The following is a 23,649-nucleotide window of genomic DNA, read 5'->3' on the forward strand; positions in this document are numbered from 1 at the left end:
TGTAGCTAAGTTTAAGGAAGTGATCCCTGTGCTGATCCCAGGACCACCGTGTGTTTCCCCAGGGATCAATCATTATAATCTTAGCCCTGCTGAGGTTGACTCTATTGCTGAAGGTGCAGCAACCTCACTGAGAATCACGCTTGATTCTGTTGCCCCCCTGAAAAAGAAAATACTAAATCAGAGGAGGTGTGCCCCCTGGTATAATTCACATATCAGGACCCTCAAGCAGAAAGTGCGAAGACTGGAAGGAAGTGGCATTCTTGTAAAATAGACAGCTATCATGTAGCCTGGAAAGACTGTCTATTAGTTTACAAAAAGGCCCTTCGCAAGGCTAGAACAGCTTATTTTTCTTCTTTGATTGAGGAAAATAAGAGCAACCCCAGGTTTCTTTTCAGCACTGTGGCCAAATTAACCAAGAGTCACAGTGTTTTAGATCCACGTATCCCTTCTTCCCTTAGTGGTGAAGACTTCATGAGCTTCTTCACTGATAAAGTTCTAGCTATCAGAGAGAAAGCTAACCAGGCCATCCCAACAACTGGACCATCACCAGATGTGCTGACTGTGGGAACATACAGGGTCTCCAACGAGCCCTTAAACTCCTTCAGCCCTATATATTTTTCTGAGGCATCATCGCTAATTCAGAAATCCAAGACCACCACGTGTCTTTTAGATCCCATCCCAACACACCTGTTGAAGGATGTTTTACCATTGATAGGCAGCTCTATCCTGGACCAGATCAATGGTTCTTTAGTGTCAGGTTATGTACCCCGGTCCTACAAGGTGGCAGTGATTAAGCCGTTGCTTAAAAAACCATCACTGGATCCTGACGTATTAGCAAATTATAGGCCGATATCCAACCTTCCTTTTATCTCTAAAGTTCTTGAGAAGGTGGTGGTGACTCAGTTACTGGAGCACCTGCAGAGGAACAGCCTGTTTGAGATGTTTCAGTCAGGCTTTAGAGCTCATCACAGCACAGAAACAGCACTTCTTAAAGTCACTAATGATCTTGAGCTTCCGATCATGGACTGGTCTCTATGCTGGCTCTGCTGGACCTCAGTGCTGCTTTTGATCCAGTTGATCACAGCATCCTGTTACAGAGACTGGAACATGTGATTGGGATTAAAGGGACAGCACTAGACTGGTTTAGGTCATATTTATCTGATAGATACCAGTTTGCTCATGTCCATGGTGTTCCCTCCTCATACAGTAGGGTTAGCCATGGAGTTCCTCAAGGTTCTGTACTCGGACCAATCCTCTTCACCTTGTACATGCTTCCCTTAGGGAACATTATTCGGCAGCATGGGATAAATGTTCATTGTTATGCTGATGACACTCAGCTTTATTTATCCATGAAACCCGAGGAGACAGAGAAGTTAGTGAAGCTCCAGACCTGTCTGAAAGACATAAAGTCCTGGATGTCTTCAAATTTCCTCCTCCTTAACCCAGGAAAAACTGAGGTCATGGTGTTTGGTCCTGAACCTCTCAGAGATAGATTAGATCACATGATCACTCTAGATGGTATCTCATTAACATCTAGTCTCTCTGTGAGGAATCTAGGAGTAACTTTTGACCAAAATCTCTCCTTCAACTCACACATTAAATTAGTCTCTAGAAGTGCCTTTTTTTACCTGAGGAACATCACAAGATCAGGAAGCTACTGACCCACCGTGATGCTGAAAAGTTAGTCCAGCATTTGTTACTTCCAGGCTGGATATTAGAGTTGAAACAGAGCAACCCAGCAAAACCCTGCGTGAATCAACAAAAGACACAAACACAGGTACCTTGCAAGGGAGAGCGAGCAGCAGTTCACTCTGGAACACCCTCCGTCGCTCTGCTGCTCCCCTGCAAATCTCCTTCCTTTATTCACATCAGCTCATTATCCATGTGGAATTTTCACCTTCTCCCAAGATGCTTTTAGGGTTTCAGATAACAACCTCACAGTAAATCTGGTGCTCTGGACAAGTGTACTAAATCAAGAGAGGTGAAAAACACTGTTTCTTCTCCATGCACTTAGGTGCTAAACATACAAATGCATTTAAATGATAACAATATAATAATTATTCTCTCTCTCACATACACACACATACACACACATTTGCTGTAGAAAACACTGATAATGAGCACATTTGACATTAGGCCCCTCACCTGAACATTTCAGTAGGGTTGATGTTCACCTGTTTCATGTCAGTGAAGACATCAGAGGCATGGAACCTGCATCCATCCTCACTGGCAGCCAGTGTTTGGAGTGGGATCAACTATCAAAATTCAGAACCAAAACATGTCTGTGTTTGAACCTGTAGCCTCCTTTTAGCTGAGCTGGTGGTACCGTCACTACTAACGTACCGTTACAGCTGCTACGCGGACATTTGGGGGTTCTCAAAGTAGCTCAGAAACATGTCTTTAGCTGTCTCCCGTCTGTAATGTCCAGATGGGACAGTTAATGGATTAATGGAGAACCTTTCTGTGTTCCAGCCCAACGGTCGGAGCAGGGAGTGCATCTTCTCAGAGATAGTGCTGGAAAACAATTACACAGCTCTGCAGAATGCTAAGGTTGAAGGCTGGTACGTTGCCTTCAGTCGGAAAGGGAGGCCCATCAAAGCCTCCAGGACAAGGCAGAACCAAAGAGAGGTCCACTTCATCAAGAGGCTCCACGCAGGCCCCCCTCCCTTCCCCAACATGGACCAGAGCAAACACTTGAGTTCATCAGCTTTTCAGCCACAAGTCGAGCAAAGCGCAAAGGAAATCAGGCACCGTTTCCTAACAGCGAGACAAAAGGAGGCAGATATATAACAGATCCAACTTTATTTTTGTATATTTTCATACAAAACTGTACATTGAAATATGGCTTTAACACAATAATTGTAATAATATTCCTGTAAAATGGTGCTGTGTAAATAAAGAAAGAATAAAGGAAAGTGACAAATTGATTTTGGAGGCTTGTTTCAGAGGTGAACAATGATGGTGAGTAAGACACAGAGAGGGATGAGTAGAGGGAAATCTCTACCCATATAAGCTGTGATCTTTTGAAGACAATTCAGATCATTTCTGTTTGCAGTATCCTGCACGGTAGGAAATCTAGAACTACTTTATAAAAACGAACACTGCTGGACATATGGTGCATGTACACTTAGATTTATCTATTTAAATGACCACGAAAAGAGAACTCTGAACATCATAGATTGGCCAGAGATGATCAACCGTCAGCCACAGAAGCAGGAGACGTCCACACATTGGGCCAGATTCACGAAACGTTCTTACGAACAAATTTGTTCTTAAGTCCCACTTACGAACATTTTTTGAAGATTGTGGCATTCACCAATTTCTTCTTATCCTGGATTTATGCGTAGGTAAGAACAAATCCTACGAACACTCAGGAGTACTCTTGCGCACATTTCAGTGCCGACATGTTGGCATGGTTGTGTTTTCTCTCTGTGCAGTTCAATAAAATTCAATATTACAATGATAATTCTGTCATATTTATTTATTTATTTGTTTATTTCCTATTTTTGGTGATTTACGGAGAATTTTAAAATTACGTAAATGTGCCAATGACTTAACATTAATCAACCAAATTGGAAACCATGCCAAAACTGTCTCTTTTTATTTGATTTTATCTTGATTTATTTTATTAGAGGATCGAGGGTATGCCCTAGCTCCCTGGTTGTTGACACCACTGACCAACCCTCAGACTCCACAGGAGTTTTATTCAATCAGATGCATGCGCGCAGTCGCTCCACCATTGAACGCACCATCGGCATGTTAAGGGGCGCTGGATGTGTTTTGACACAGAGCCACAACCCCGTGAGGATGTGCGTCCTGACGCAATGATGGGGCCAGACTGCAGGCACGCGGTTCACGTTCGAGCGCGATTAATTGCCCGTTTGTGAATAAAATGCATTATTGTCACAATCCGAGCACAGGTTTTACACGTTTATTTTTTTTTTACATTCTTATTTTTTTACATTCTCGTTGATTTCTTTAAGCGTGTTGGCTATAGTCATCAGGGTTGAGGCAATTTTATCAAGCGTGTTAGCCATCCTTTCTTGATTGTTCAACACGGCGTCAGAAATCAGGCGTGGAGAGGCAAGCTTGGGCATTTCGCTTTGGGCATTTGGCTGCTTTTTGCTCTGTCGACACGGTCCTGCTGCAGTTCCTTTTATGGGCATTAGTGGGCGGTGACTTATGCTAATCGTATGTTAATTACACTCACCTGGCACGCGCTTTCAACTTACGAACAGATGGCATTCATCAATCTAAGAACACAGCTGCGAACAATTCTGGGGCTTACGAACGCGTTGATGAATCCGACGTAGGGTTTCTTAAGAAACTTCTTAAACACAACTTAAGAAAGAATCTAAGAAGATTCTTAAGAACATATTGGTGAATCTGGCCCATTGTTACTAACAGTGCACAGTGACTGTGGTGGGACGTGGAGATGCTGGGAGACGTTTGGTGGAGCGTCTGGTCCAGGAGGAGGTGTTTGGAATGAACCACTGTCTGGTCCATGAGGAGGTGTTTGCAATGAACCAGGGTCTGGTCCAGGAGGAGGTGTTTGGAATGAACCAGAGTCTGGTCCAGGAGGAGGTGTGTGGAATAATCCAGGGTCTGGTCCAGGAGGAGGTGTTTGGAATGAACCAGGGTCTGGTCCAGGAGGGGGTGTGTGGAATGAACCAGGGTCTGGTCCAGGAGGAGGTGTTAATAACCTGGTTTGCAGCACGGTTGATGGACTCATCTGTTGCTCCTGCTGTTGCACACTGGCTCTGCTCTTGCTCAAGGTCATCAGCATCAATGTTGCACATGCAGCCGAAGCTGCGGGTCGTTGTTTTGAAGGCCTGAGGCGGAGCCGTTGTTAACACATGTAACTCCTCGCCGCCCTTATCATCGCGTTGGGGTTTTGGATCTACCTTCGGCTCTGATGGTCACCTGATGCCTCAGTCACCATGAAGGCAACGGACAGCGGCTCAACAAGAGTTGACTGGACCGGTTTGGACGGCTTTGACCCAACTGGAGTGTTTTCCTCTCCGCCTGTGCTCAGTCTGGGCAGCGCCACACAGGGATCTGAATCAAGGGTGGGCCCGACACCACGTGTTGGGTTCCTAAGAACCTCAGGTTCCTCCTTATATCTGCTGTCTCCTTTAAGATCTGCATCCAACCATGCATGCTGGGTTCCTGCGGTGGTGTGCTGCCTGTGCTCCACCATCACCGTCCTCCATCCACTGTAGGGCAGGAAGTCTGACAGACTGCTGATGTCACTGTCGATGTCGCTGATGCTTTCGCTGTCGCTGTCGCTGTCTCTCCACTCGTCAGTCTTACTACAGCAGCACCCCATCTTCTGCAGCCTGAAGCAGAAACAACAAAAAAGCCACTGCCATGACCACACACACTCAGTCAATAACAGATCCGTTCGCTGCTCCCGCCTCGTGGAGAAAGAGGAAAGTTCTGCCTCGCCCCCTCCCCAGCCCAGACTAGCACAGGTGAGGGGTCCCTGCCAGTCATCAGGGCGTGAGCAAGGCCCAGCTAGGCTACAGTTTGAGAGGGGCCGGCACATGCTACACAAGCCCCGCCCTCACCCCACTGTGACTTGCATCAAACCAGCCTAACCCTCATGTGCACGAGCCCCGCGCACGAGTCTGCACTGACACGAAGATAGGAGGATATTATCTGAGCTGTGGTCAGTGATGATAACCATGAAGGGACGATTGAACTTCAGGACTGGAACATAATAATAGGAGTGAAGTGTTATTGTGATGCCTGTAGCAGCTGCGGCAGTGGCTCCAGCCTCATCAACATCCAGGGTAGCTTGATGGACAACCTACAAGAAATACCAGACATAATCAATTGTCAGAAAGAAATCTGTGCTCATTGTTGATGCTGTTCCTGTTTTACATCTTTACCTCTGAGACTGCCAGTTGTTGCCCCTCTGCAATACCACTCAAGTCTGCTCTGTCACCAAACATGTCTACCATCCCCATTTCAGTCAACACAGTCTTCAGTGAGTATGACGTTTTGATGGAGAATTTGGGAATATAAACACTGTATTTCCTGGGGAACGGATATGGGACAGACACAACCATGAGGTGACGGACAGGAGCCAACCGCCACATCAATAACCAAGAGTTAGCCGTTGAGTCTCCATTTTCCACACCATTTCAGCCATTTGGCAACATGAGCGGCAGAAATTGCATTCTCCAGTTTTGCCATGTCGTCCGGCAACAGCAGCAACATGGAGTGAGAGCTGTTAAATGGGAGGTGAAGGACCGATGTGTTAAACATCTGGTCACGATAGGTTTCAAATCTCTTCTCAATATTCATCATCTGAACTGGAATCTGAAAAAATTCAAAGTTTCATGTTTGTAAATGAGATTCGGTTGAAGGTTTTGCCAAAGACTGTGGACTTCAAACCTTGGTCTTTTCATCCACCATGAATAAGTCCTCCTTGGTCAGATCTGGATCAAACGGAGTTTCCCATTTTCCTGTTTTACAAGTCATGGAATCACAGTTTGTTGTTGACAGTTTCAAATGAATAAGAAACACGCCTAAATCGCACCACATCCAGGTGTTTACCTTTAAAATAGATATAGCTGATTAGATACATGACTGTTGTCGGATCTAGACTTTCTACCAGTTTGTCAATCTTCCCACTGGTCTTCTCCTCCACATACTTGTTGATGGTGTTTACACTCTCGCTGCTTTTGGTGAAATCAACATTGAATCCATCTGCAAAGTAGGACTTTTTCAAGGTGTCCAGGAACTCAGGCTGTGGTTTGAAGAGGTTGTCCATAAATACAGCCGTCCCTTCACTGGTGACTTCATTCGCCTTCTTCGTCTTTTCAAGAGGCTCTGAAAAGCCTGGTCTACATCCGTCTGGCTCAGCCATGTGCTGTTGAAAACCAAACCTCTGAAAAGCTGTCGGTGGGTTTCTCCACGTGCTCCAACCGCCAAAGCGGCCAAGGCGACAGACACACTGACTGGGGAGAAGAAGATGTTCTTGCCTTGTGAGTCAGGGTTAGCAGCTAAGCTCCTGTACAGCCTGAAGGCAAACTCTCTGTTGGCTGCAGTGACCAGTGAAAGGCTCTCAGTGCTGTTGTCAGCTGAGGTGTCCTGCTCCTTCTGGTTTTGACCAATGTCGTTCCCCACATGGCCTCTGGCCCACAGATGATTATGGACAAAATCCAGACACACCGGGCTGCGTTCATCTTAGTGAACAAAGACAGAAGCAGAAGGCAAAGAGCATCTTGGTTAGTGTTTGTTCTGCTGCTCTGCAACCACTTGTGCCTCAACACACACCAACCACAGCGGTGAGGGAACTGAGCATAACCCCCTCGTCATGACGACTGTCGTGATGCTGTGCACTCACCTTCTCTTGCTTCGCTGTTTGGCCCCCAAAGCCCCGACGGTGCAACGGCAGCCGAGGCTTTTACAAAATATCCTCCCCTACAAGGTGCTGGACTTTGCTTTTTTTGTTCTTTATCTCTGATGTGCTGCTTCTGTGTAATCATTAGTTTATTAGTGCTCCAACAGCACCTACAACTTGATGGAAGCTGGAAAAACCTTCCCAAAGGGTCTACATTTATATTCATCTTTAAATGGTGCATATTAAAGTGCTGCTATAGGTGTACATTCAAGCGTAGAAGAGACTGTTTCTGGACCCTGGGAGACAGAGAGTCCTCTTCCTCTGGGGGATTCTGCTGCTCCTATGTGTCCTGACTGGCCTGCATGGATCTCCTCCCATCCTGCATTTGTGTCCAGCGTCTCCAGTCCAGTGTTTGCTGGTACCATTTACCATGAAGGTGAAGCCTGCGCTCACTCTTCAGAAGGAAGGAGACTGAGGAGGAAGGAAAGTTCCTCACAAAAGGGAAGGACAACCTGTTACGTAATCAGGGGCCTTCATCATTGCTGAGGCCGCTGCTGAACATCATTGATTGTCCAGGTAAAGCCAGGCTGCATTACACAAACGCCAGAGAGCAGCTGAACTTTGTCCTCCAAAATATATTTGCACAGCCGTTTTCCACTGTCGTGTTTGCTGCCTGAAGCTCAGAGTAGAGGTTGGATTTAACTACTTCCAAACAGTGGACTGGTCTCACTGGGACAGTCACAAACCAAGAATAAAAACCATTAATGTGTCGTCTGTCCTCATCCTTCCATCTGAGCTCCTCTACCGCGTCGTCCGTTCACAGCTGGAATGATGATGACCGTGAGGTCCACATCTGCATCCCGACCACAGATGAGGCAGCAAACCTACAGCTTGTCAGTGTTACTCATCAATAAAACAGCTCATCACTGAACTTTAGTTTGGCTGCATTTTTATCTGTTTTGATTTTCATATATGCAGACACCAAAGCCCAGACCTCCCAGTTCTGATCCGTTTCATGTTTGTGAGGCTCCTCAAAGTCTGTTTAAAGTCATTTAAAAGTCTTTCTTTATCCAAATCATTTCTACAAGGAGTAGTTCCAATGGGAAAGAGAACGTAGACAAACACTTTGCTTTTGAAGCTTTAAATTCAAGATGCTTAATGTTTAAAATGGTAATTATTCACTCTTTTTGAATTTGATGCCTGACCCCCTTTTAAGGAAAAGAAGAAACCTGAAGGAGCTCCACAGCTGAGGGGCTCGTCTCCCTGGGACAGACAGATGTGCATTAGCATCAGCCATTTATGCAGTGTATGGAGATAAGTCCAGGGCCCAGGGGGGAGCCCAGGGGTCCCGGTCCAGGGGCCCAGTGTGTGAAACCTCTGGGGCTGAACGAGTCCAGCAGCCTTGCTGGCCACCATTAGACTTTAAGGACAAATCAATACAATAGGTAAATTACACACCCACAAAATAAAGTTTTCTATGTCCCTATTCAATAAAGAGACATTTCCAGTAACCCCATAATAAGAGGAAGGGCCTGATTTACTTTAGTTTTTTCATTATATAAATCATTGTGATGTTAATATATTTTCTATTATCTATCTGGATTAATGTGGATAATCCTTGAAGATATAAGTTTAATCATGGATGAATTTATATATTTTACATATGATAAGTTGCACACATCTTCAAGACAACATTCACCTTCCCATTAAAGTTTATCTTTATAACTGTGGATAAACACCTTTTTGAAAGTTCCCCATTTAACAGAAAATAATAAACCGTGTGTTAATAGAAGTTGGCAGCAGATGTAGTATTTAAAATGTTTTAAAGTTATTTAAATATACATTCAATTCAGTTTCAGAGGCTTGGCGGAGCTCCGATAGCCATAAAGTTTGATCTGTTTTGAGTTGCTGTTCCCAGACCTGGATGCCGAAGTGATTTTGGCATCCATCCATCCTCCACCACTTATCCGGTGTAGGGTCGCGGGGGCAGCAGCCTAAAGAGAGAGGCCCAGAGTTCCCTCTCCCCAGCTACTTCTTCCAGCTCATCCAGGGGGATCCTCAGGCGTTCCCAGACCAGTCGAGAGACATAGTCACGACAACGTGTCCCAAGGCCAGAAAGGCCCGATACGACCTCCCAGGGAATACACCGGGAATCAAACCGAAGAGTGCAACATTAAATCTCAGTGCAACATTGGTTAAATATTAAATCTCAAACGATGTACAATAGTGCAACATTAAATCTCAATGTTAGAAGTACTTAAGAAGTGAATTACATCTGGCTGGATAATTATCAGGAACACTGGCGGCCTCTGCTGACCCAGTGGAAGAGTACAAAAAGCTTACAGCACCTGGTATTCCCAGGAGGTCTCCCATCCAAGTACTAACCAGGCCCGACGCTGCTTAGCTTCCGAGATCGGACGAGATCGGGCGTTCTCAGGGTGGTATGGCCGTAAGCGAGAGCAGGTGCAAGAAAATGGCCTTTTGAAGTTAATACAACTCAAACTTATTTTCTTGAAACACTTATTCTGGTGGAGGTTGTCCATTTTGCTTTGTCACAGTCCAAACCTCAATGTTGGAGCAGCCTCCAATCCATTTCCCAAAAAAGAAAAGGCTATATAGCCTATGAGCGTCATATCATCAAATCTGCCTAGATCGGCTCTTGGATGAGAGGTGAAACGCCTTCAAAACAATCAAACCAGATTCAACTCCGTTAAATGAAATCAACTTAAAAGCAATGTGCCATGGCCGGGAATCGATCCAGGGCCGGTGCGGGCCAGTTGACAATTGCTGTAACAGACAACCTGATTGAAACCTCCTGAAGACCCCAGAGGGAGAGTTCGAATCCAGCTTTGGGCATTATCAAAGAGAAGATATTTGATTGAAAAACTCACCATCATAAAAATGTTTAAAGTGCATAGCAGTGTCTGTGAGGTTTATGAGCCACAAATGCTGCTCTTTTTAGGAGCACAGCCATCTATTAAACTGTAGTTTGTGTCATAGCATAGTTTTATTGACAAATTCTAAATTGCAAGTAGCAGATATGAACAGGGAAATGCTACGTTATCTGCTTATTCTGTTACAAATAATCTGATGAGATAGGTGTGGAGTTAATTCAGTTGGGGATAGACAGATGGAATATTAGTGTTATTAGTATGATACTTGAGTTCTTTAGATATTGTTTTCAATTCAGGAATCTGCCGCCTTGAGTTGGCTTTTTTTGAAGACAGAAATGTTGACAATAGTGTGGACCAAAGTGGGAAATTCAATTTTATTTAAACACAAACACACACACACGCACGCACGGACGCACACACACACAGACAACACACAGACACACTCATAAAATATTAAATCTCAAACGATGTACAACAGTGCAACAGTAAATCTCAATGTTAGAAGTACTTAAGAAGTGAATTACATCTGGCTGGATAATTATCAGGAACACTGGCGGCCTCTGCTGACCCAGTGGAAGAGTGCAAAAAGCTTACAGCACCTGGTATTCCCAGGCGGTCTCCCATCCAAGTACTAACCAGGCCCGACCCTGCTTAGCTTCCGAGATCGGACGAGATCGGGCGTTCTCAGGGTGGTATGGCCGTAAGCGAGAGCAGGTGCAAGAAAATGGCCTTTTGAAGTTAATACACTCAAACTTATTTTCTTGAAACACTTATTCTGATGGAGGTTGTCCATTTTGCTTTGTCACAGTCCAAACCTCAATGTTGGAGCAGCCTCCAATCCATTTCCCCAAAAAAGAAAGGCTATATAGCCTATGAGCGCCATATCATCAAATCTGCCTAGAACGGCTCTTGGATGAGAGGTGAAACGCCTTCAAAAAAATCAAACAAGATTCAACTCCGATAAATGAAATCAACTTAAAAGCAATGTGCCGTGGCCGGGAGCTAAACGGCCCTAAACCGTTTCTCATTCATTTTCAATGGTAGTGCTAAACCACTACCGACGCAATATATTTCCGGCCGCTATGATCCCGTAGCGCTGTTCTGCCGTTTCTATGAAGAGCGGCTCCTCTCCGGAGGATCGGCCATTCTTGGTTCATTCTTTGGTAAACTTCGCTGAAGGTAAGTTTGGGCTTGATTTCCTACTAAATTAATGAGGAAACTTTTCGTAATTGTGCATAGGCTGTGGTCAATTCTGTCCTAAATTAGCAAGGAACGTGTTATAATTGGCCCTAAATGATAATGTACTGTATTTGTCATGCTACAATATAGTCATATTTTGTCAAGCTAGTTTTTCATAAATTAAATTACACGATAGTGATGAATGAACTTGTTCATATTTTATATTCAAGTAACCGATTTACTTGTCGTGGCACTGAAGTCTCGGTATTATTATTATTATATTACTATAATTATTATTAGTAGTAATATTAGTAGTGGTAGTATTACATTTTATTACATCAAATGTGTGTTTTTGTTTCCAATGTCTTTGAGAGGGGATACTGTCCTCCTGCCCCCCCCCAACATGTTCTCTCTCACACACACACAGACGCACACACAGACACACACACACACACAAACACACACCTACACACACACACACACACCATCACTTTCCAGTCTTTTCCTCACTAGCCACACCAGGTACTGACCTTCTGAACTCCTGAATCGACACCCCAACAACCTTGATCTTACACTTTCACACCTACATGATAATTGCATGTGTGCGCACACTCACAAACACCACACACACACACACACACACACAGAGCTTTACGCATGGTACCACACTTTATCTTTTACTGGCCTAAGATTCCTTTGATCACATTTATCAGGTGTGATGTGAAAAATGGGTGGAACTGTTTTATCAGTGTCTAATAAAAATGAGAAAATTAATAGACATTTTTCCTTTATGTCAGCTCAACATGCAGAAGCAATTCGCCTTTTTCCCTGGGAAACTTCGGGTCGTGTTCCGCAAGGGGCCTCTTGGGTTTCTCCTCCAGGAGCCATCTGATGAAGCCAAACGGGTGAGTTCCACTCCTCAGGACAAGTCTGCGGCCATGAGGGAGGACCTCGTACGGCAGAACGCTTTGGCCGTCATCCGGCAAAGAGGGGGGATCCCTCAGATAAGATGGAGGTGCTGGGAGACTATGTCCTGCAGTTTGGTAAATATAAAGGGAAGTCATTCAGATGGCTTTTGCAGAATGACGTAGGATCCACCGTGTATCTGATCAAGAACGTGCAGAGCGAGGAGGCAGCAGGTCTCTGTATGGCTGACAGCCACAGTAAGGACAGCCTCCAGTCATTTGTGAGTTATGCCCTCAGTTTCCAAGAAATCCAGGCTCTCCTCACTTATGAGGCGGAAGAGGGGATGGAGTGACTGCCTCATCTGAAGACGACCAGCTGGTTGGATTTGGTGCCCGAGCCAAGAGCAGGTGGATGGACCTGGGACAGCAGAGGTGATGGCTATGCTGATTTTGTCATAGGCAGGCGCTGCGTTCCAGGCACACGAATGTCCAGGTTGCAGCAGAACCTGCTGAAGAGGCAGCAGCCCACCACATCTTCCACACCTGCTGAGCATCCCATGAAGGCCCCAGCTGAGCCCCTGGGTATGCTCATTCCTTCATGTGACAAGTTCAACTTTGGGAAAAGGTTTTTTTTCTTTTCCACTAATAACCTGTAGCCGGTATTTTTGTCTTTAACACAGCCATGGAGGAGGACGTGGAGATGGAAAGGGAGATGCTGAGCATCCATAACTCTGATCTGCAAGTCCAGAGCTGTAAATACACGTTACCACATTTATTTCATGTCAGACAAACAAAGTCCATGCCGTATCTGATTTCTATTGTTTTTCTTTTCATCTGTGTGCAGATGCTATGCCAGTAGCAGCAGCCGCCCTGCCGAGAGTGCCACCAGGAGCAAAGACAGGTTTCTGAAAAATAGGTTTCAGAGCTGGAGTTCCGTTCCTTTCCATGAAGAATTCCTCTCCAAATCTGAAACTTATCTTATTATTTTGTGTTCTTGATGTTCCGGCCGAGTTCCTTTAATATTACTCTTCATATGTTGGTGTGATAATAACCGTGGTGAGGACTATGAATTGATCCATGCAATGATGAACTGATATTGACTATGAGGAGGAGGGTAAGTGTTTGTTTTTGTTCTCTTTGATGCTTCGTTGAAAAACAGTTTGGATGCACGGGGTACGAACACGCGAATGCAGGTTGTTGACCGAGTCCCAATGCTCCTCCTGCTCGGCCTCGAGAGCGCTGATTAACATTGTCATTTCAATGGGTGTGAATGAGACCATTATATTGTTTTCATTTTAATGATGTAAAATTCTAAAAAGCAGGAGGAGTAACGATAAGGCTGCTTGAATTTCTACTAATAACGGCGTCTTCACAACTCATTGAATCTGAACTGACTAAACTAATGTTGTCTTTTTAGTTCCATCTGCCACACGCTCCAAAGCCCCACCTGGAGATACCGCTGAGCTACAGGCATCACTAGTTGATGGTAAAAACATTGTAATTCTGTTCATCCAATCAAGTGTTCTGCTAACTGCAGCTGCCTTAAATAAAGTCATTTCATTTTTGAAAATGACCGTACCTGCAGCTGTTCCAGCTTCACCAGGTGTGAAGAGGAAGAGACCTGTGCCCCTCCCCCCACAGCTGGCCTTCCTGGTGACAGAGACAGAGGGTCTCACAAAGGTAGAGGAGCCCCACTCAACTTCAGGTATGTTTCCTTTTCTTTTATTTAGGGCTGATGAACAACCTGATGTCTCTGTAATGTCCAGCTGACTGTTCTTTCCATGTTGTCATCAGGTGAAGTGACTGTAATTTCTTAATAGCAAGTCTGCACTTGTTTTCAGGACCTGACTCTTGCACGGCACAGACCTCTGACGGCAGAGTGCCTCCTTTGACGGACTCTACCCAAGACCAAAAGAGTGGGATGTTAAACCATGGAAATTTCCCCCATTCCGTGGGGTGTTGAACAATAATAAAGTGTCCCGGGGGTGATTCAAATTGACACGATTCTTTGTCACTGACATGGAAAAAATCTGACGTGTGAGCTCTGGAATGAAACCAAGTGTCCGAGGCGCGTGTTTGTTTCCTTGTATCGTGTGTTTATATATGTGAGGGCGGGGGGGGCACTGAAATTGTCTCTTCAGTAATGATAACTTTATATTGTTCAACTGTCTTCTTTACTTTATCCTAGTTCCCATAGCTCCTGTTCCCATGCCTGTCCCTGACCACGACATGAGCAAGTGGATCTGCTCACAACATCAAAGCTGTGGATGAGGACGGAGCTTCAACAACTTGGGTTGTGGCCTGGGTCCCGACCAGTGCATAACCCTGGGAACGCAATTTCTCTTTGGCGTCTTCCTCCTCAGCCGGAGCTACTGGACATGGTGGCTGAGCTCCCGTCCCCCAACTTTTTTCAGCTCCATCCATTTTTCATTTGGAAGCCAGAGAGCCACATCATGGTCAGGTTGAGGAACAATGACATCCTGCCGTGCCTCCATAGCTGTCCTCGTCCTCAGGTGGTCTCTGCAGGCGTGGGCAGACCTCCAGTGATCGTCAGCGTCCGTGGCCAGTATTTGATCTTTTCCTCGCGACTCTGCTGCAAGGCCTGTCGCAGGAACTGGTCCGCTGACAACCCTCCATGGGTGGAGAAGCTGCCCGTGCGCTTTACTAACCTTTTGCCTGCATTCCTGACTTACAAGAAGGCTGTGTGCAAGTCGGTAATGGATGAACTGCGGCGTTCTGGCAAGTCACCGACCGATATGGCGAACCAGGTGAATGAGCTCATGCACCTCAAGTATGAACGAGCTCACCTGGCATATCTGCACGCCGTACAGAACGTCAGGGAGGCCGAGGCTGGGGCGTACGGACAGAGAACCATCGGCCAGTACGTGAGGATGGAAGATCGGCCACGTGCTTTCGGGTCATACGAGGACCAAGAAGGTTGGGGTGGGGTGTCTGTGTCCGGATTCTACCTGACTGACTGCCTGCTGGATGAGTTCAAGCGTCAACAGCCGTCTCTGACCAAGCTCCTCCAGGGCACGTTGGGGCAAGTTTTCAGGTCGGACCACACGAGGAAGATGGCGAGGAAGGTGACACTGGCATCTGGAGCCATGTCCAGTTTCGCAGTGATGAATGAGAACTGGCTCATTGTGTCCTGGGTGATGGTTCAGGCTGAGACAGAAAGGTCCCTGCATCCGATGTAGCAAGGAATGGCCCAGAGGTACAGCCACGCTGGGGTGGAAAAGGCCGGCTACCACTGGATGGACAGGTGAGATCAGCCATCTTCTTTGTTTGCCGTCATTCAAACTGAAAAATGCTCCATGCTAACCCTAACCCTATCCATGCTGAAGACGTGGCGCGTTCAGAGGGTTCACATCCTCCGTGGTTGCCTCAGTGCCAGCCCAGAACTGTCTGAGGGGATAATGTACAGGGACGGAGGGACCCTTCAGCTAAACCACGTAGCGGGCGAAGGTGCCAAAGTCCCCGTCTGGATCCCTGTCCGTGGTACATCTCAGCAGGAGGGCTACCATTTCCAGCAGGCCCAGTGGGTCACGGGTCCGCAGGTCTCCCCTGAACTGTTCCAGGCCCAGGCCATGACCGGCGTTGTGCGGTGGAACTTTCAGCGACCGGTAGACATGAAGAAGCCCGGCGCCGTCCTCCCTGCTGTCTTTGACCCTGCCTCAATGTGGGAGTTGAACTCTGCTTCCATGGCAGTGACGGGACAAGACAAGTGCCCTGCGTTCACCTCTCTGACAGAGACACTGGAGAAAGGTTTGGGCTGGAGTCCAGAGAAACGGGCTGCCCTCCGCTCCCTCTGGACTGGGACAAACACAAAATGCAGAAGAGGGATCGCCTTCGGCTCTTGTGCCCCCTCCCGCTCCAGACGATGCTCCTGGGGCACCACTTCCTCCAGCGGGGCAACAGCGACTGCTGTGCCGTCGCTTCCCCCTGCGCCACCTGTCAGCTTCCATCTCTCTGCTGCTGGACGTGTAAAGGAGATTCCAGCAGAGGATGACCAGGATCCTGAAGATCAGTGGGCGGGTCAACGATAATCGTTTTTCAGAGCGGCATGTTGGAATTAAGGCCTTCGAATGATTGAAAATAAATAGATTTAGTTAGGTTGTGGTCAGTGTATCTCAATCTTTTGATGTGTTAAATATTACACTTTCTGTTATTAAGGGATGGATATTAATGTGTTTTCTCAATAGCCCATATCGCGATAATATGAGTTACTAAGGATGCATTATTGCTTTGTTTGTGTTCCAGACGTCTCTGGAGCTTTGCCCCTGCCGCTGAAGTCCTCGCCGAGGAGCGCCCGCACTGGACCCATGAAGACTGGTGGTGGAGTGTTTGTCTTGGACCACACACGCTGGACTCTTCCCATGAAAGACGCTGTTGATAGTTTGCTGCAGTATCATCATGGGGACAAGGACATCCTGAGGCTTGTGGATCGAGACTACGCAGACATGGTCCATCGGTCTGCGGCCGATCCGAACAGCTTGCTCCGCCCCACAACCAGGTTTCACATATCCCGCTATGTGAAGCATCTGGCAAAGCTGTTGAACACCAGTTCTTCTCTGAACACCAGCCCAGAGAAGCTCCTGGAGACTCAACAGCTGTGGTACTCCTTGACAGAGGGGAGCAAAACAACCAGCGTTCCTGTAGTCACCATGGAGACAGCTGTTGTCACTCCTCCCACAGCCCCCTGCCCACGCCTCTGACGCAGGATTCCATTGAAAAAATTGTGCAGAGAATTCTAGAGATGGAGCAGCAGCAGCAGCGACCAGAGCAGAAGATGAGACAGACGAAACCCTGTCTGGCCTGTGGACAGCCCAAGTCTCGGTATGGGACTGATGGATCTTCCATCCACTTTTTCTATCAGCAGGGTCCTGTTCGCTACTTCTACTGCTCAAGGAAGGTGCATCAGACTTATGCTGCTGAGGGACTCTCTGACCCCAGAATGCCCTTTGAACAATTTGCCGCGTCAGAGTTTTTCCAGAGGGAGCTGGAGGCCACCAAAAAGCGTGTGGAGGAAAAAGCTCAGAGACAGAGACTCGGCTCTCAGCCACCTGATCGCCTCTGCAGGTTCTGCCATTTGACTCTAAAACAGGGACCAAACAGCCCACAGATACATACAGGGTTCCCTGGAGTGGCAGGTAAACACATTTACTGCCCATCCAAAGTCTATTCTCTATATGGGGACAAGGGGATGGCCCGAGAGATGACCTGGAAAGAGTTTGGGGCCACTCCTTTCTTTGAGGCAGAGAGACGAAGATGGATGGAGGAACGGACAAAATGAACTACATGCCAGGAATGCATGTTGCACGACTGTACATAGTTATGAAATGTAATGTTGCACTATTGTACATTGTTTTACATTTAATATTTAACTCCTGTACATAGTTTGAGATTTAATGTTTTATGAGTGTGTTTGTGTGTTTAAATAAAATTGAATTTCCCACTTTGGTCCACACTATTGTCAACATTTCTGTCTTCAAAAAAAGCCAACTAAAGGCGGCAGATTCCTGAATTGAAAACAATATCTAAAGAACTCAAGTATCATACTAACAACACTAATATTCCATCTGTCTATCCCCAACTGAATTAACTCCACACCTATCTCATCAGATTATTTGTAACAGAATAAGCAGATAACGTAGCATTTCCCTGTTCATATCTGCTACTTGCAATTTAGAATTTGTCAATAAAACTATGCTATGACACAAACTACAGTTTAATAGATGGCTGTGCTCCTAAAAAGAGCAGCATTTGTGGCTCATAAACCTCACAGACACTGCTATGCACTTTAAACATTTTTATGATCGTGAATTTTTCAATCACATTCTACACCGATTCTACACAATGCAAAATGCTATAGATCAAAAAGTTGACCCAGTTTGATTCCGCACCCAAAAACGAACATCTGTCAGACGAACTCCAGTTGTTTCCCAGTATTTCAGTTAAAACGTGGACCAAATTGTTCTGAAGAGAGGCGCTGTGCTGGATATGACGCGAGCCAACCACGAACACGTGACGTGTAGAGGAAGAAGAAGCGAAAGTGAAAGTTCTCAACTTCGGGCTCCATCTTGAGTGACCGAGCCCTGATGGAAAACCTCTAATATTCAGGTAGCATTTGGTTCTTTCACTGCTGTCGTCTCGAATCAATGTTCCGCTGCGAGATGCGGCTTAATAACCTGCGTGTTCGCAATGAGCGTGCGCGTGTTTCGGACGCACATTGCGGCTGGTCGACGGGAATGTTGTGACGCATGATCAAACTTTGTAGCGTGTTTCCTCTAACTGCGTTTTCCGCTAACCCTGAGCCAACATTTTACAGGTTGAGGAAGCACATTTTAATACTCACAATAAGTAACAATATTATTTGCAGTTAGTGGAAAAATCCACGGAAAGAGGGACACAAACGCGACAGTTTTAGCCTCCTCTCTTTGTCCCTCCACCAGGGGGACAATCAGTCCTTTTTAAAAAAGGAGAGTATGTAAAGAGGGAGAGATCAAGGCATTCCATTTTATTGTTTTAACAACTGGGTCTTTGTGGAATATGAATTTGTTATTATGGATTTATGAAATTTGTTCTGTTTTGAATGAAGCAGTCAAGAAAACGAAACTAAAACTAAACCCATGGTGTTTTGATATTTTTGGTCCTGTACATGTGGTCAGATAAGATTAGTCTGAGCAGATTTGGTGTTTTTTGCCCTTTGCTGTGTGTCATCTATTCTATTCAGCATGTTGGGTTGCTTGACTTCTGTTGGGTTGTGGCAACTTGATCATCACTTCTGAGATATTGACACACCTTTTTCCTGAGGCTGGCTCCAATGCTGCCAAACACCTGGCCATGGATATGGTGGGACTTCTGTGATGAGTGGGGTCAGAGGTGGTGGACAAGCTCTGCTCCAAAACAAGCTTGCTAGATATGTTTGGGATCTCCTCCGCCACAACCACCAGCTGCAACTAGTAGCTGTGCACGCCATGCAGAGTTTTGACCTCTAGGTCAGGCTACAAATGTTTTTTCCAGCACCATCATGTGTTCGTGAGAAACATGATGCACTGATCAAAAAAAGCTGCTTGTAGTCTGACAGACGAGCCATGATGAGATGTCAAGGTGCGTTGTTGAAAATGAAGATCCTCTTCTTGGAATCCTGTCTGAGATGACAGAAGATGATGCTGCATTTGACCCACTTTGATGATGTGATGACGGATTTCTGTTTAGTTTTGAATGCATTCTCATCTTATTTGTTGAATTTAATGTTGAGAACTGACATCTTGAAAGAATTTAGGTTTTCTTGTAAACCATAACCAGATAAAAAATGATTTCATTTGTATTTGTGTGCGTCCGTCTGATGCCACCGCACCTTCTGAAACACCCAGGAGAAACATTTTTTCCACAACTATTTTATATTTAACATGGTGTAAACTTTTAAGATGTCCCAAAACTTTTTTCCAATATATATGTGGCCTGTATGATGTACAGGGTGACATCATATAATAGATTTTGATGTGAATGAGCCGACAATACGTCATTGGACAGACCTCTGCTTGTCTTCATGCTGAGAATCATGTTCTTTAATCTTCTTTTCTGTGTCAGCAGACTGTTCCTGCTTAACCGTTTAGACTCACAAAATGAGCGAATGTGTGATGGAAGAGGAAGAGAGAGCAGAGTCCACAGTGCCCAGCTGTGTGTCCCTGAAGAGCGACAGGTCCAAAGGGCACCCTATAAACTTCGGTATTGGACCTCAAGGCTCACCTTTAAAGTAAGGTTTTCTGAACCATAACTCTGCCTTAGAACATTTCACAACCATACAAAACATCATTTTGTGGGTATTAGCCTCCACTATCGTGAAAAATGAAATTCATCAGCTCTTTAAAATGAAACGGTGCACAGTCCTTTCACCATGTTGGCCTGTGGAAAACCAGTGTTGTCGGGCCCGATGGACCAGCGTCCCCGTCGTTGCCGGACCACCGTTGGCCACCAGTTGGGTTTTGGGATCAAAGTGGGGGCGTTTCCTGTATCCGGTTCTCCTCACGGATCCATGACTACAACATGTTGCTGCAAGTGCAGAGACGTTTGCTCTGGAAAGAACTTTAGAGCACATTCAGTGCTGCAGGATGAGGGGCTGGAAAAGGTGCCAGTTCTTTTCTCACTGCAGGGAACAGTTAAAAAAGCAGTTTAAACTCTGAAAACATGAAAATGATACAGATACATCATTGATTTATTGATTCAGTTGTTATCCAGAATGGATTAGAAATGTTCCTGTTTGATAAAAATGCAGTGAATTGGGATTATTTAACTACAACCTCTCCAGATTATTTACCTTCATCACAGTCTCATCACTATTTCTGATGTTTCCTCAGGATGGACGAGGACAGAGCAGAGTCCACAGTGCCCAGCAGGGTGTCCCTGAAGAGTGACCGGTCCAAACAAGGACTATTAAACTTCAGTTCAGAGGAAATGTAAGAAAACTAAAGCGTGATGATGTGTTTGTGTGACAGCTGTTAGTCACATTAACAGCAGCAGGTTGTGAGTTTATTATTGGAGATGTTTAACACTTAAACCTCAGACAGTCATATAGTTACATACTTAATGTGAATATTGTTGATTAGAAACAAGAATCATGTTCAAACTGAAAGATGAATTCAGACATAAATGCTGGAACAATATTGAGTCTTGATCAGGTTCTTTCATCCTATAAATCAAAGGACTAATAGAGATGTGTTTCATAGTGAGAGGGGGGAGCACATCCTATCAAACTGGGACCAGGCAGCTCCACCAGGAGAGTCCTCTTGTTCACAATCTGGAAGCAGATCTGGAGATGCTGAAATGAAGCCCAAACAAAGTAAAACTGTTCAATATGAGATTTAATTTGTGATGTCATGAATTTGTCGTTGTGTTGATGATTTATTATAGATGGAAATCATTGGTTTACTTATGTTCAGGAAGTGATCTGCAGGAGGTGATAGAAGGTCATAAGATGAGTCTGAAGAGAAGATATAAACATGTGACTGAAGGAACTCATGAAGCAGGAAGTGGAACCCTGCTGAACAAGATCTACACTGAGCTCTACATCACTGAGGGACAAAGTGAGGAGGTGGACACACAACATGAGGTGAGACAGCTTGAGAGAACCTCCAAGAAGAACATACAGGACACTCCAATCAAGTGCCAGGACCTCTTCAAAGTCTTATCTGAGCAACAGAGACACATCAGAGTGGTTCTGACCAACGGTGTCGCCGGCGTTGGAAAAACCTTCTCAGTGCAGAAGTTCAGTCTGGACTGGGCAGAAGGTTTGGAGAACCAAGACATCAGTCTGGTGCTTCCGCTCTCATTCAGGGAGCTGAACTTGATCAGAGATGAGCAGCACAGTCTTCTCTCACTGCTTCATGTTTTCCATCCAACATTACAGAAGATCAGAGCAGAAGATCTGACTGTCTGGAAACTTCTGTTCATCTTTGATGGCCTGGATGAAAGCAGATTTTCACTGGGTTTCAACAACCATCAGGTCATCTCTGATGTCACACAAGTATCGTCCGTTGGCGTGCTCCTGGTGAACCTCATCCAGGGGAACCTGCTTCCCTCAGCTCTCATCTGGATCACCTCCAGACCTGCAGCAGCCTATCAGATTCCTCCCTCGTGTGTTGACAGGATCACAGAAGTACGAGGCTTCACTGACTCCCAGAAGGAGGAGTACTTCAGGAGGAGGTTCAGTGATGAAGATCTGTCCAAGAGAATCATCTCACACATCAAGGCCTCCAGGAGCCTCCACATCATGTGTCTGATCCCAGTTTTCTGCTGGATCACTGCTATGGTTCTGGAGGACATGATGACCAGAGACCAGAGAGGAGAGCTGCCCAAAACCCTGACTGACCTCTACTCACACTTCCTGAGGGTTCAGATAAAGAGGAAGAAGCAGAAGTATGGAGGAAAGCAGAGACCAGAGGAACTGACTAAGGCTGATAAAGAACTCCTTCTGAAGTTGGGTCGGCTGGCGTTTGAACATCTGGAGAAAGGAAACATCATGTTCTACTCAAAAGACCTGAGCGATGTGGACTGGACGTCTCCGAGGTGTCGGTGTACTCAGGAGTTTGTACAGAGATCTTCAAGAGAGAGAGTGTGATCTTCCAGAAATCAGTCTACTGCTTTGTTCATCTGAGCGTTCAGGAGTTTCTGGCTGCCGTCTACATGTTCCACTGTTACACCAGGAAAGACACAGTGGTTATAAATCAGTTCCTAAAGTATTCGAACCAACCGCTTTTCCTGGTTTGCTTGGTTGTTTACAAATAACAATCCAGTCACATCTCTTGATGACTTCCTCAGGAGAGCACTAATGAAATCTCTTGAAAGTGAAAATGGCCACCTGGACTTGTTTGTTCGCTTCCTTCATGGTCTCTCTCTGGAGTCCAATCGGAGGATCTTGGGTGGACTGTTGGATCAGATGAACAGCCACCCAGGAACCATCCAGAAGGTCCTCAACAACCTGAAGGAGGTGAACAGTGATAAAATCTCCCCAGACAGAAGCATCAACATCTTCCACTGTCTGATGGAGATGAAGAATCAGTCAGTCCATCAGGAGATCCAAGAGTTCCTGAAGTCAGGGGAGATATCAAAGAGGAGACTGTCAGAGATCCACTGTTCAGCTCTGGCCTACCTGCTGCAGATGTCAGAGGAGGTTCTGGATGAGCTGAACCTGCAGCAGTACAACACCTCAGAGGAGGGACAACGTCGCCTGATTCCAGCTGTGAGGAACTGCAGGAAGTTCGAGTAAGTAAAGATTTTTGGGGCCGGACATCGGCGTTTAAATCAAGCGAGTGGATCATGTCAGGTAGCAATACCCCCTCCAGTGGTCATTCCTTCAATTCTTTATCTCCATTGCAGCGTCCATAAATTAAAAACAACAACAATTCATCCAGAAATGTTCAACACTGGCTGGATATAAGTTCAAAGGTCAATGCAGACAAACCAACATAAGGCAGGAATAATAGGAGCCACAAGTTAACTGACTATCATGAAATTACTGTCATGTCATTAAATAACTTTTGTTTGTTTGTATACATCGTATTCTAACGACAGAAAAACACATTTTAACTAATGACACGTGACTATTTTGCTTCATTTGTTCAACGTAAAAACAGCCGGCCTCGTTGGTTTAAATGGGTGTTTTAGGTCTTTGTGGCGGTTCCGTTTGGAGCCTTTATGTGACCCACAAAGTTGTTTGAGCCTTTCCACACCCGTTAGGTGGCAACTTCATCACTAGCAACAAAAGGTGCAGTGAAAATGATTTGAAGGGAAACAGGCAGATATAACAGAAGCT

General features: G+C 45.6%; 1 protein-coding gene, 2 long non-coding RNA genes, 2 other non-coding genes and 1 pseudogene across 21 annotated transcripts in view; 3 read left to right on the forward strand and 3 right to left on the reverse strand.

The window, feature by feature from the left end:
• LOC130523562 (NACHT, LRR and PYD domains-containing protein 12-like) overlaps window positions 1–23,649 on the forward strand; it is a 669,815-nt gene that overhangs the window by 97,775 nt on the left and 548,391 nt on the right. For 9 of the 16 annotated variants that reach the window (XM_057028881.1, XM_057028880.1, XM_057028882.1 and 6 more), the window contains one exon: window positions 20,041–20,094. In XM_057028881.1, coding sequence (XP_056884861.1) covers window positions 20,041–20,094 — 54 coding nt within the window. Of the gene's footprint in view, window positions 1–18,306; window positions 18,456–19,931; window positions 20,095–23,649 lie in introns of those variants that run through there. The other 7 variants (XM_057028883.1, XM_057028893.1, XM_057028900.1 and 4 more) reach the window with 4 other exon arrangements.
• LOC130523627 (uncharacterized) overlaps window positions 4,920–23,649 on the reverse strand; it is an 82,028-nt gene continuing 63,298 nt past the window's right edge. The window contains exons 4-5 of the long non-coding RNA XR_008949948.1: window positions 5,301–5,339; window positions 4,920–5,270 (exon numbers count right to left, since the gene is read on the reverse strand). This is a non-coding gene — a long non-coding RNA (uncharacterized LOC130523627). The remainder of the gene's footprint in view (window positions 5,271–5,300; window positions 5,340–23,649) is intronic.
• On the reverse strand, window positions 9,691–9,809 carry LOC130525057 (5S ribosomal RNA). The gene has a single exon (XR_008950338.1). It is a non-coding gene; the product is annotated as a 5S ribosomal RNA (ribosomal RNA).
• LOC130525160 (5S ribosomal RNA) lies at window positions 10,836–10,954 on the reverse strand. The gene has a single exon (XR_008950423.1). It is a non-coding gene; the product is annotated as a 5S ribosomal RNA (ribosomal RNA).
• Window positions 13,572–14,591, forward strand: LOC130523623 (uncharacterized). 2 transcript variants are annotated; one of them, XR_008949940.1, is made up of 3 exons: window positions 13,572–13,818; window positions 13,918–14,037; window positions 14,521–14,591. It is a non-coding gene; the product is annotated as an uncharacterized LOC130523623 (long non-coding RNA). The 2 variants fall into 2 exon arrangements; XR_008949939.1 differs by lacking the exon at window positions 14,521–14,591 and adding an exon at window positions 14,174–14,307 and having other exon boundaries at window positions 13,573–13,818.
• Window positions 21,065–22,760, forward strand: LOC130523576 (protein NLRC3-like; annotated as a pseudogene).

This window comes from Takifugu flavidus, chromosome 4, assembly GCF_003711565.1.
Source record: "Takifugu flavidus isolate HTHZ2018 chromosome 4, ASM371156v2, whole genome shotgun sequence".
NCBI classification, from domain to species: Eukaryota; Metazoa; Chordata; class Actinopteri; order Tetraodontiformes; family Tetraodontidae; genus Takifugu; species Takifugu flavidus.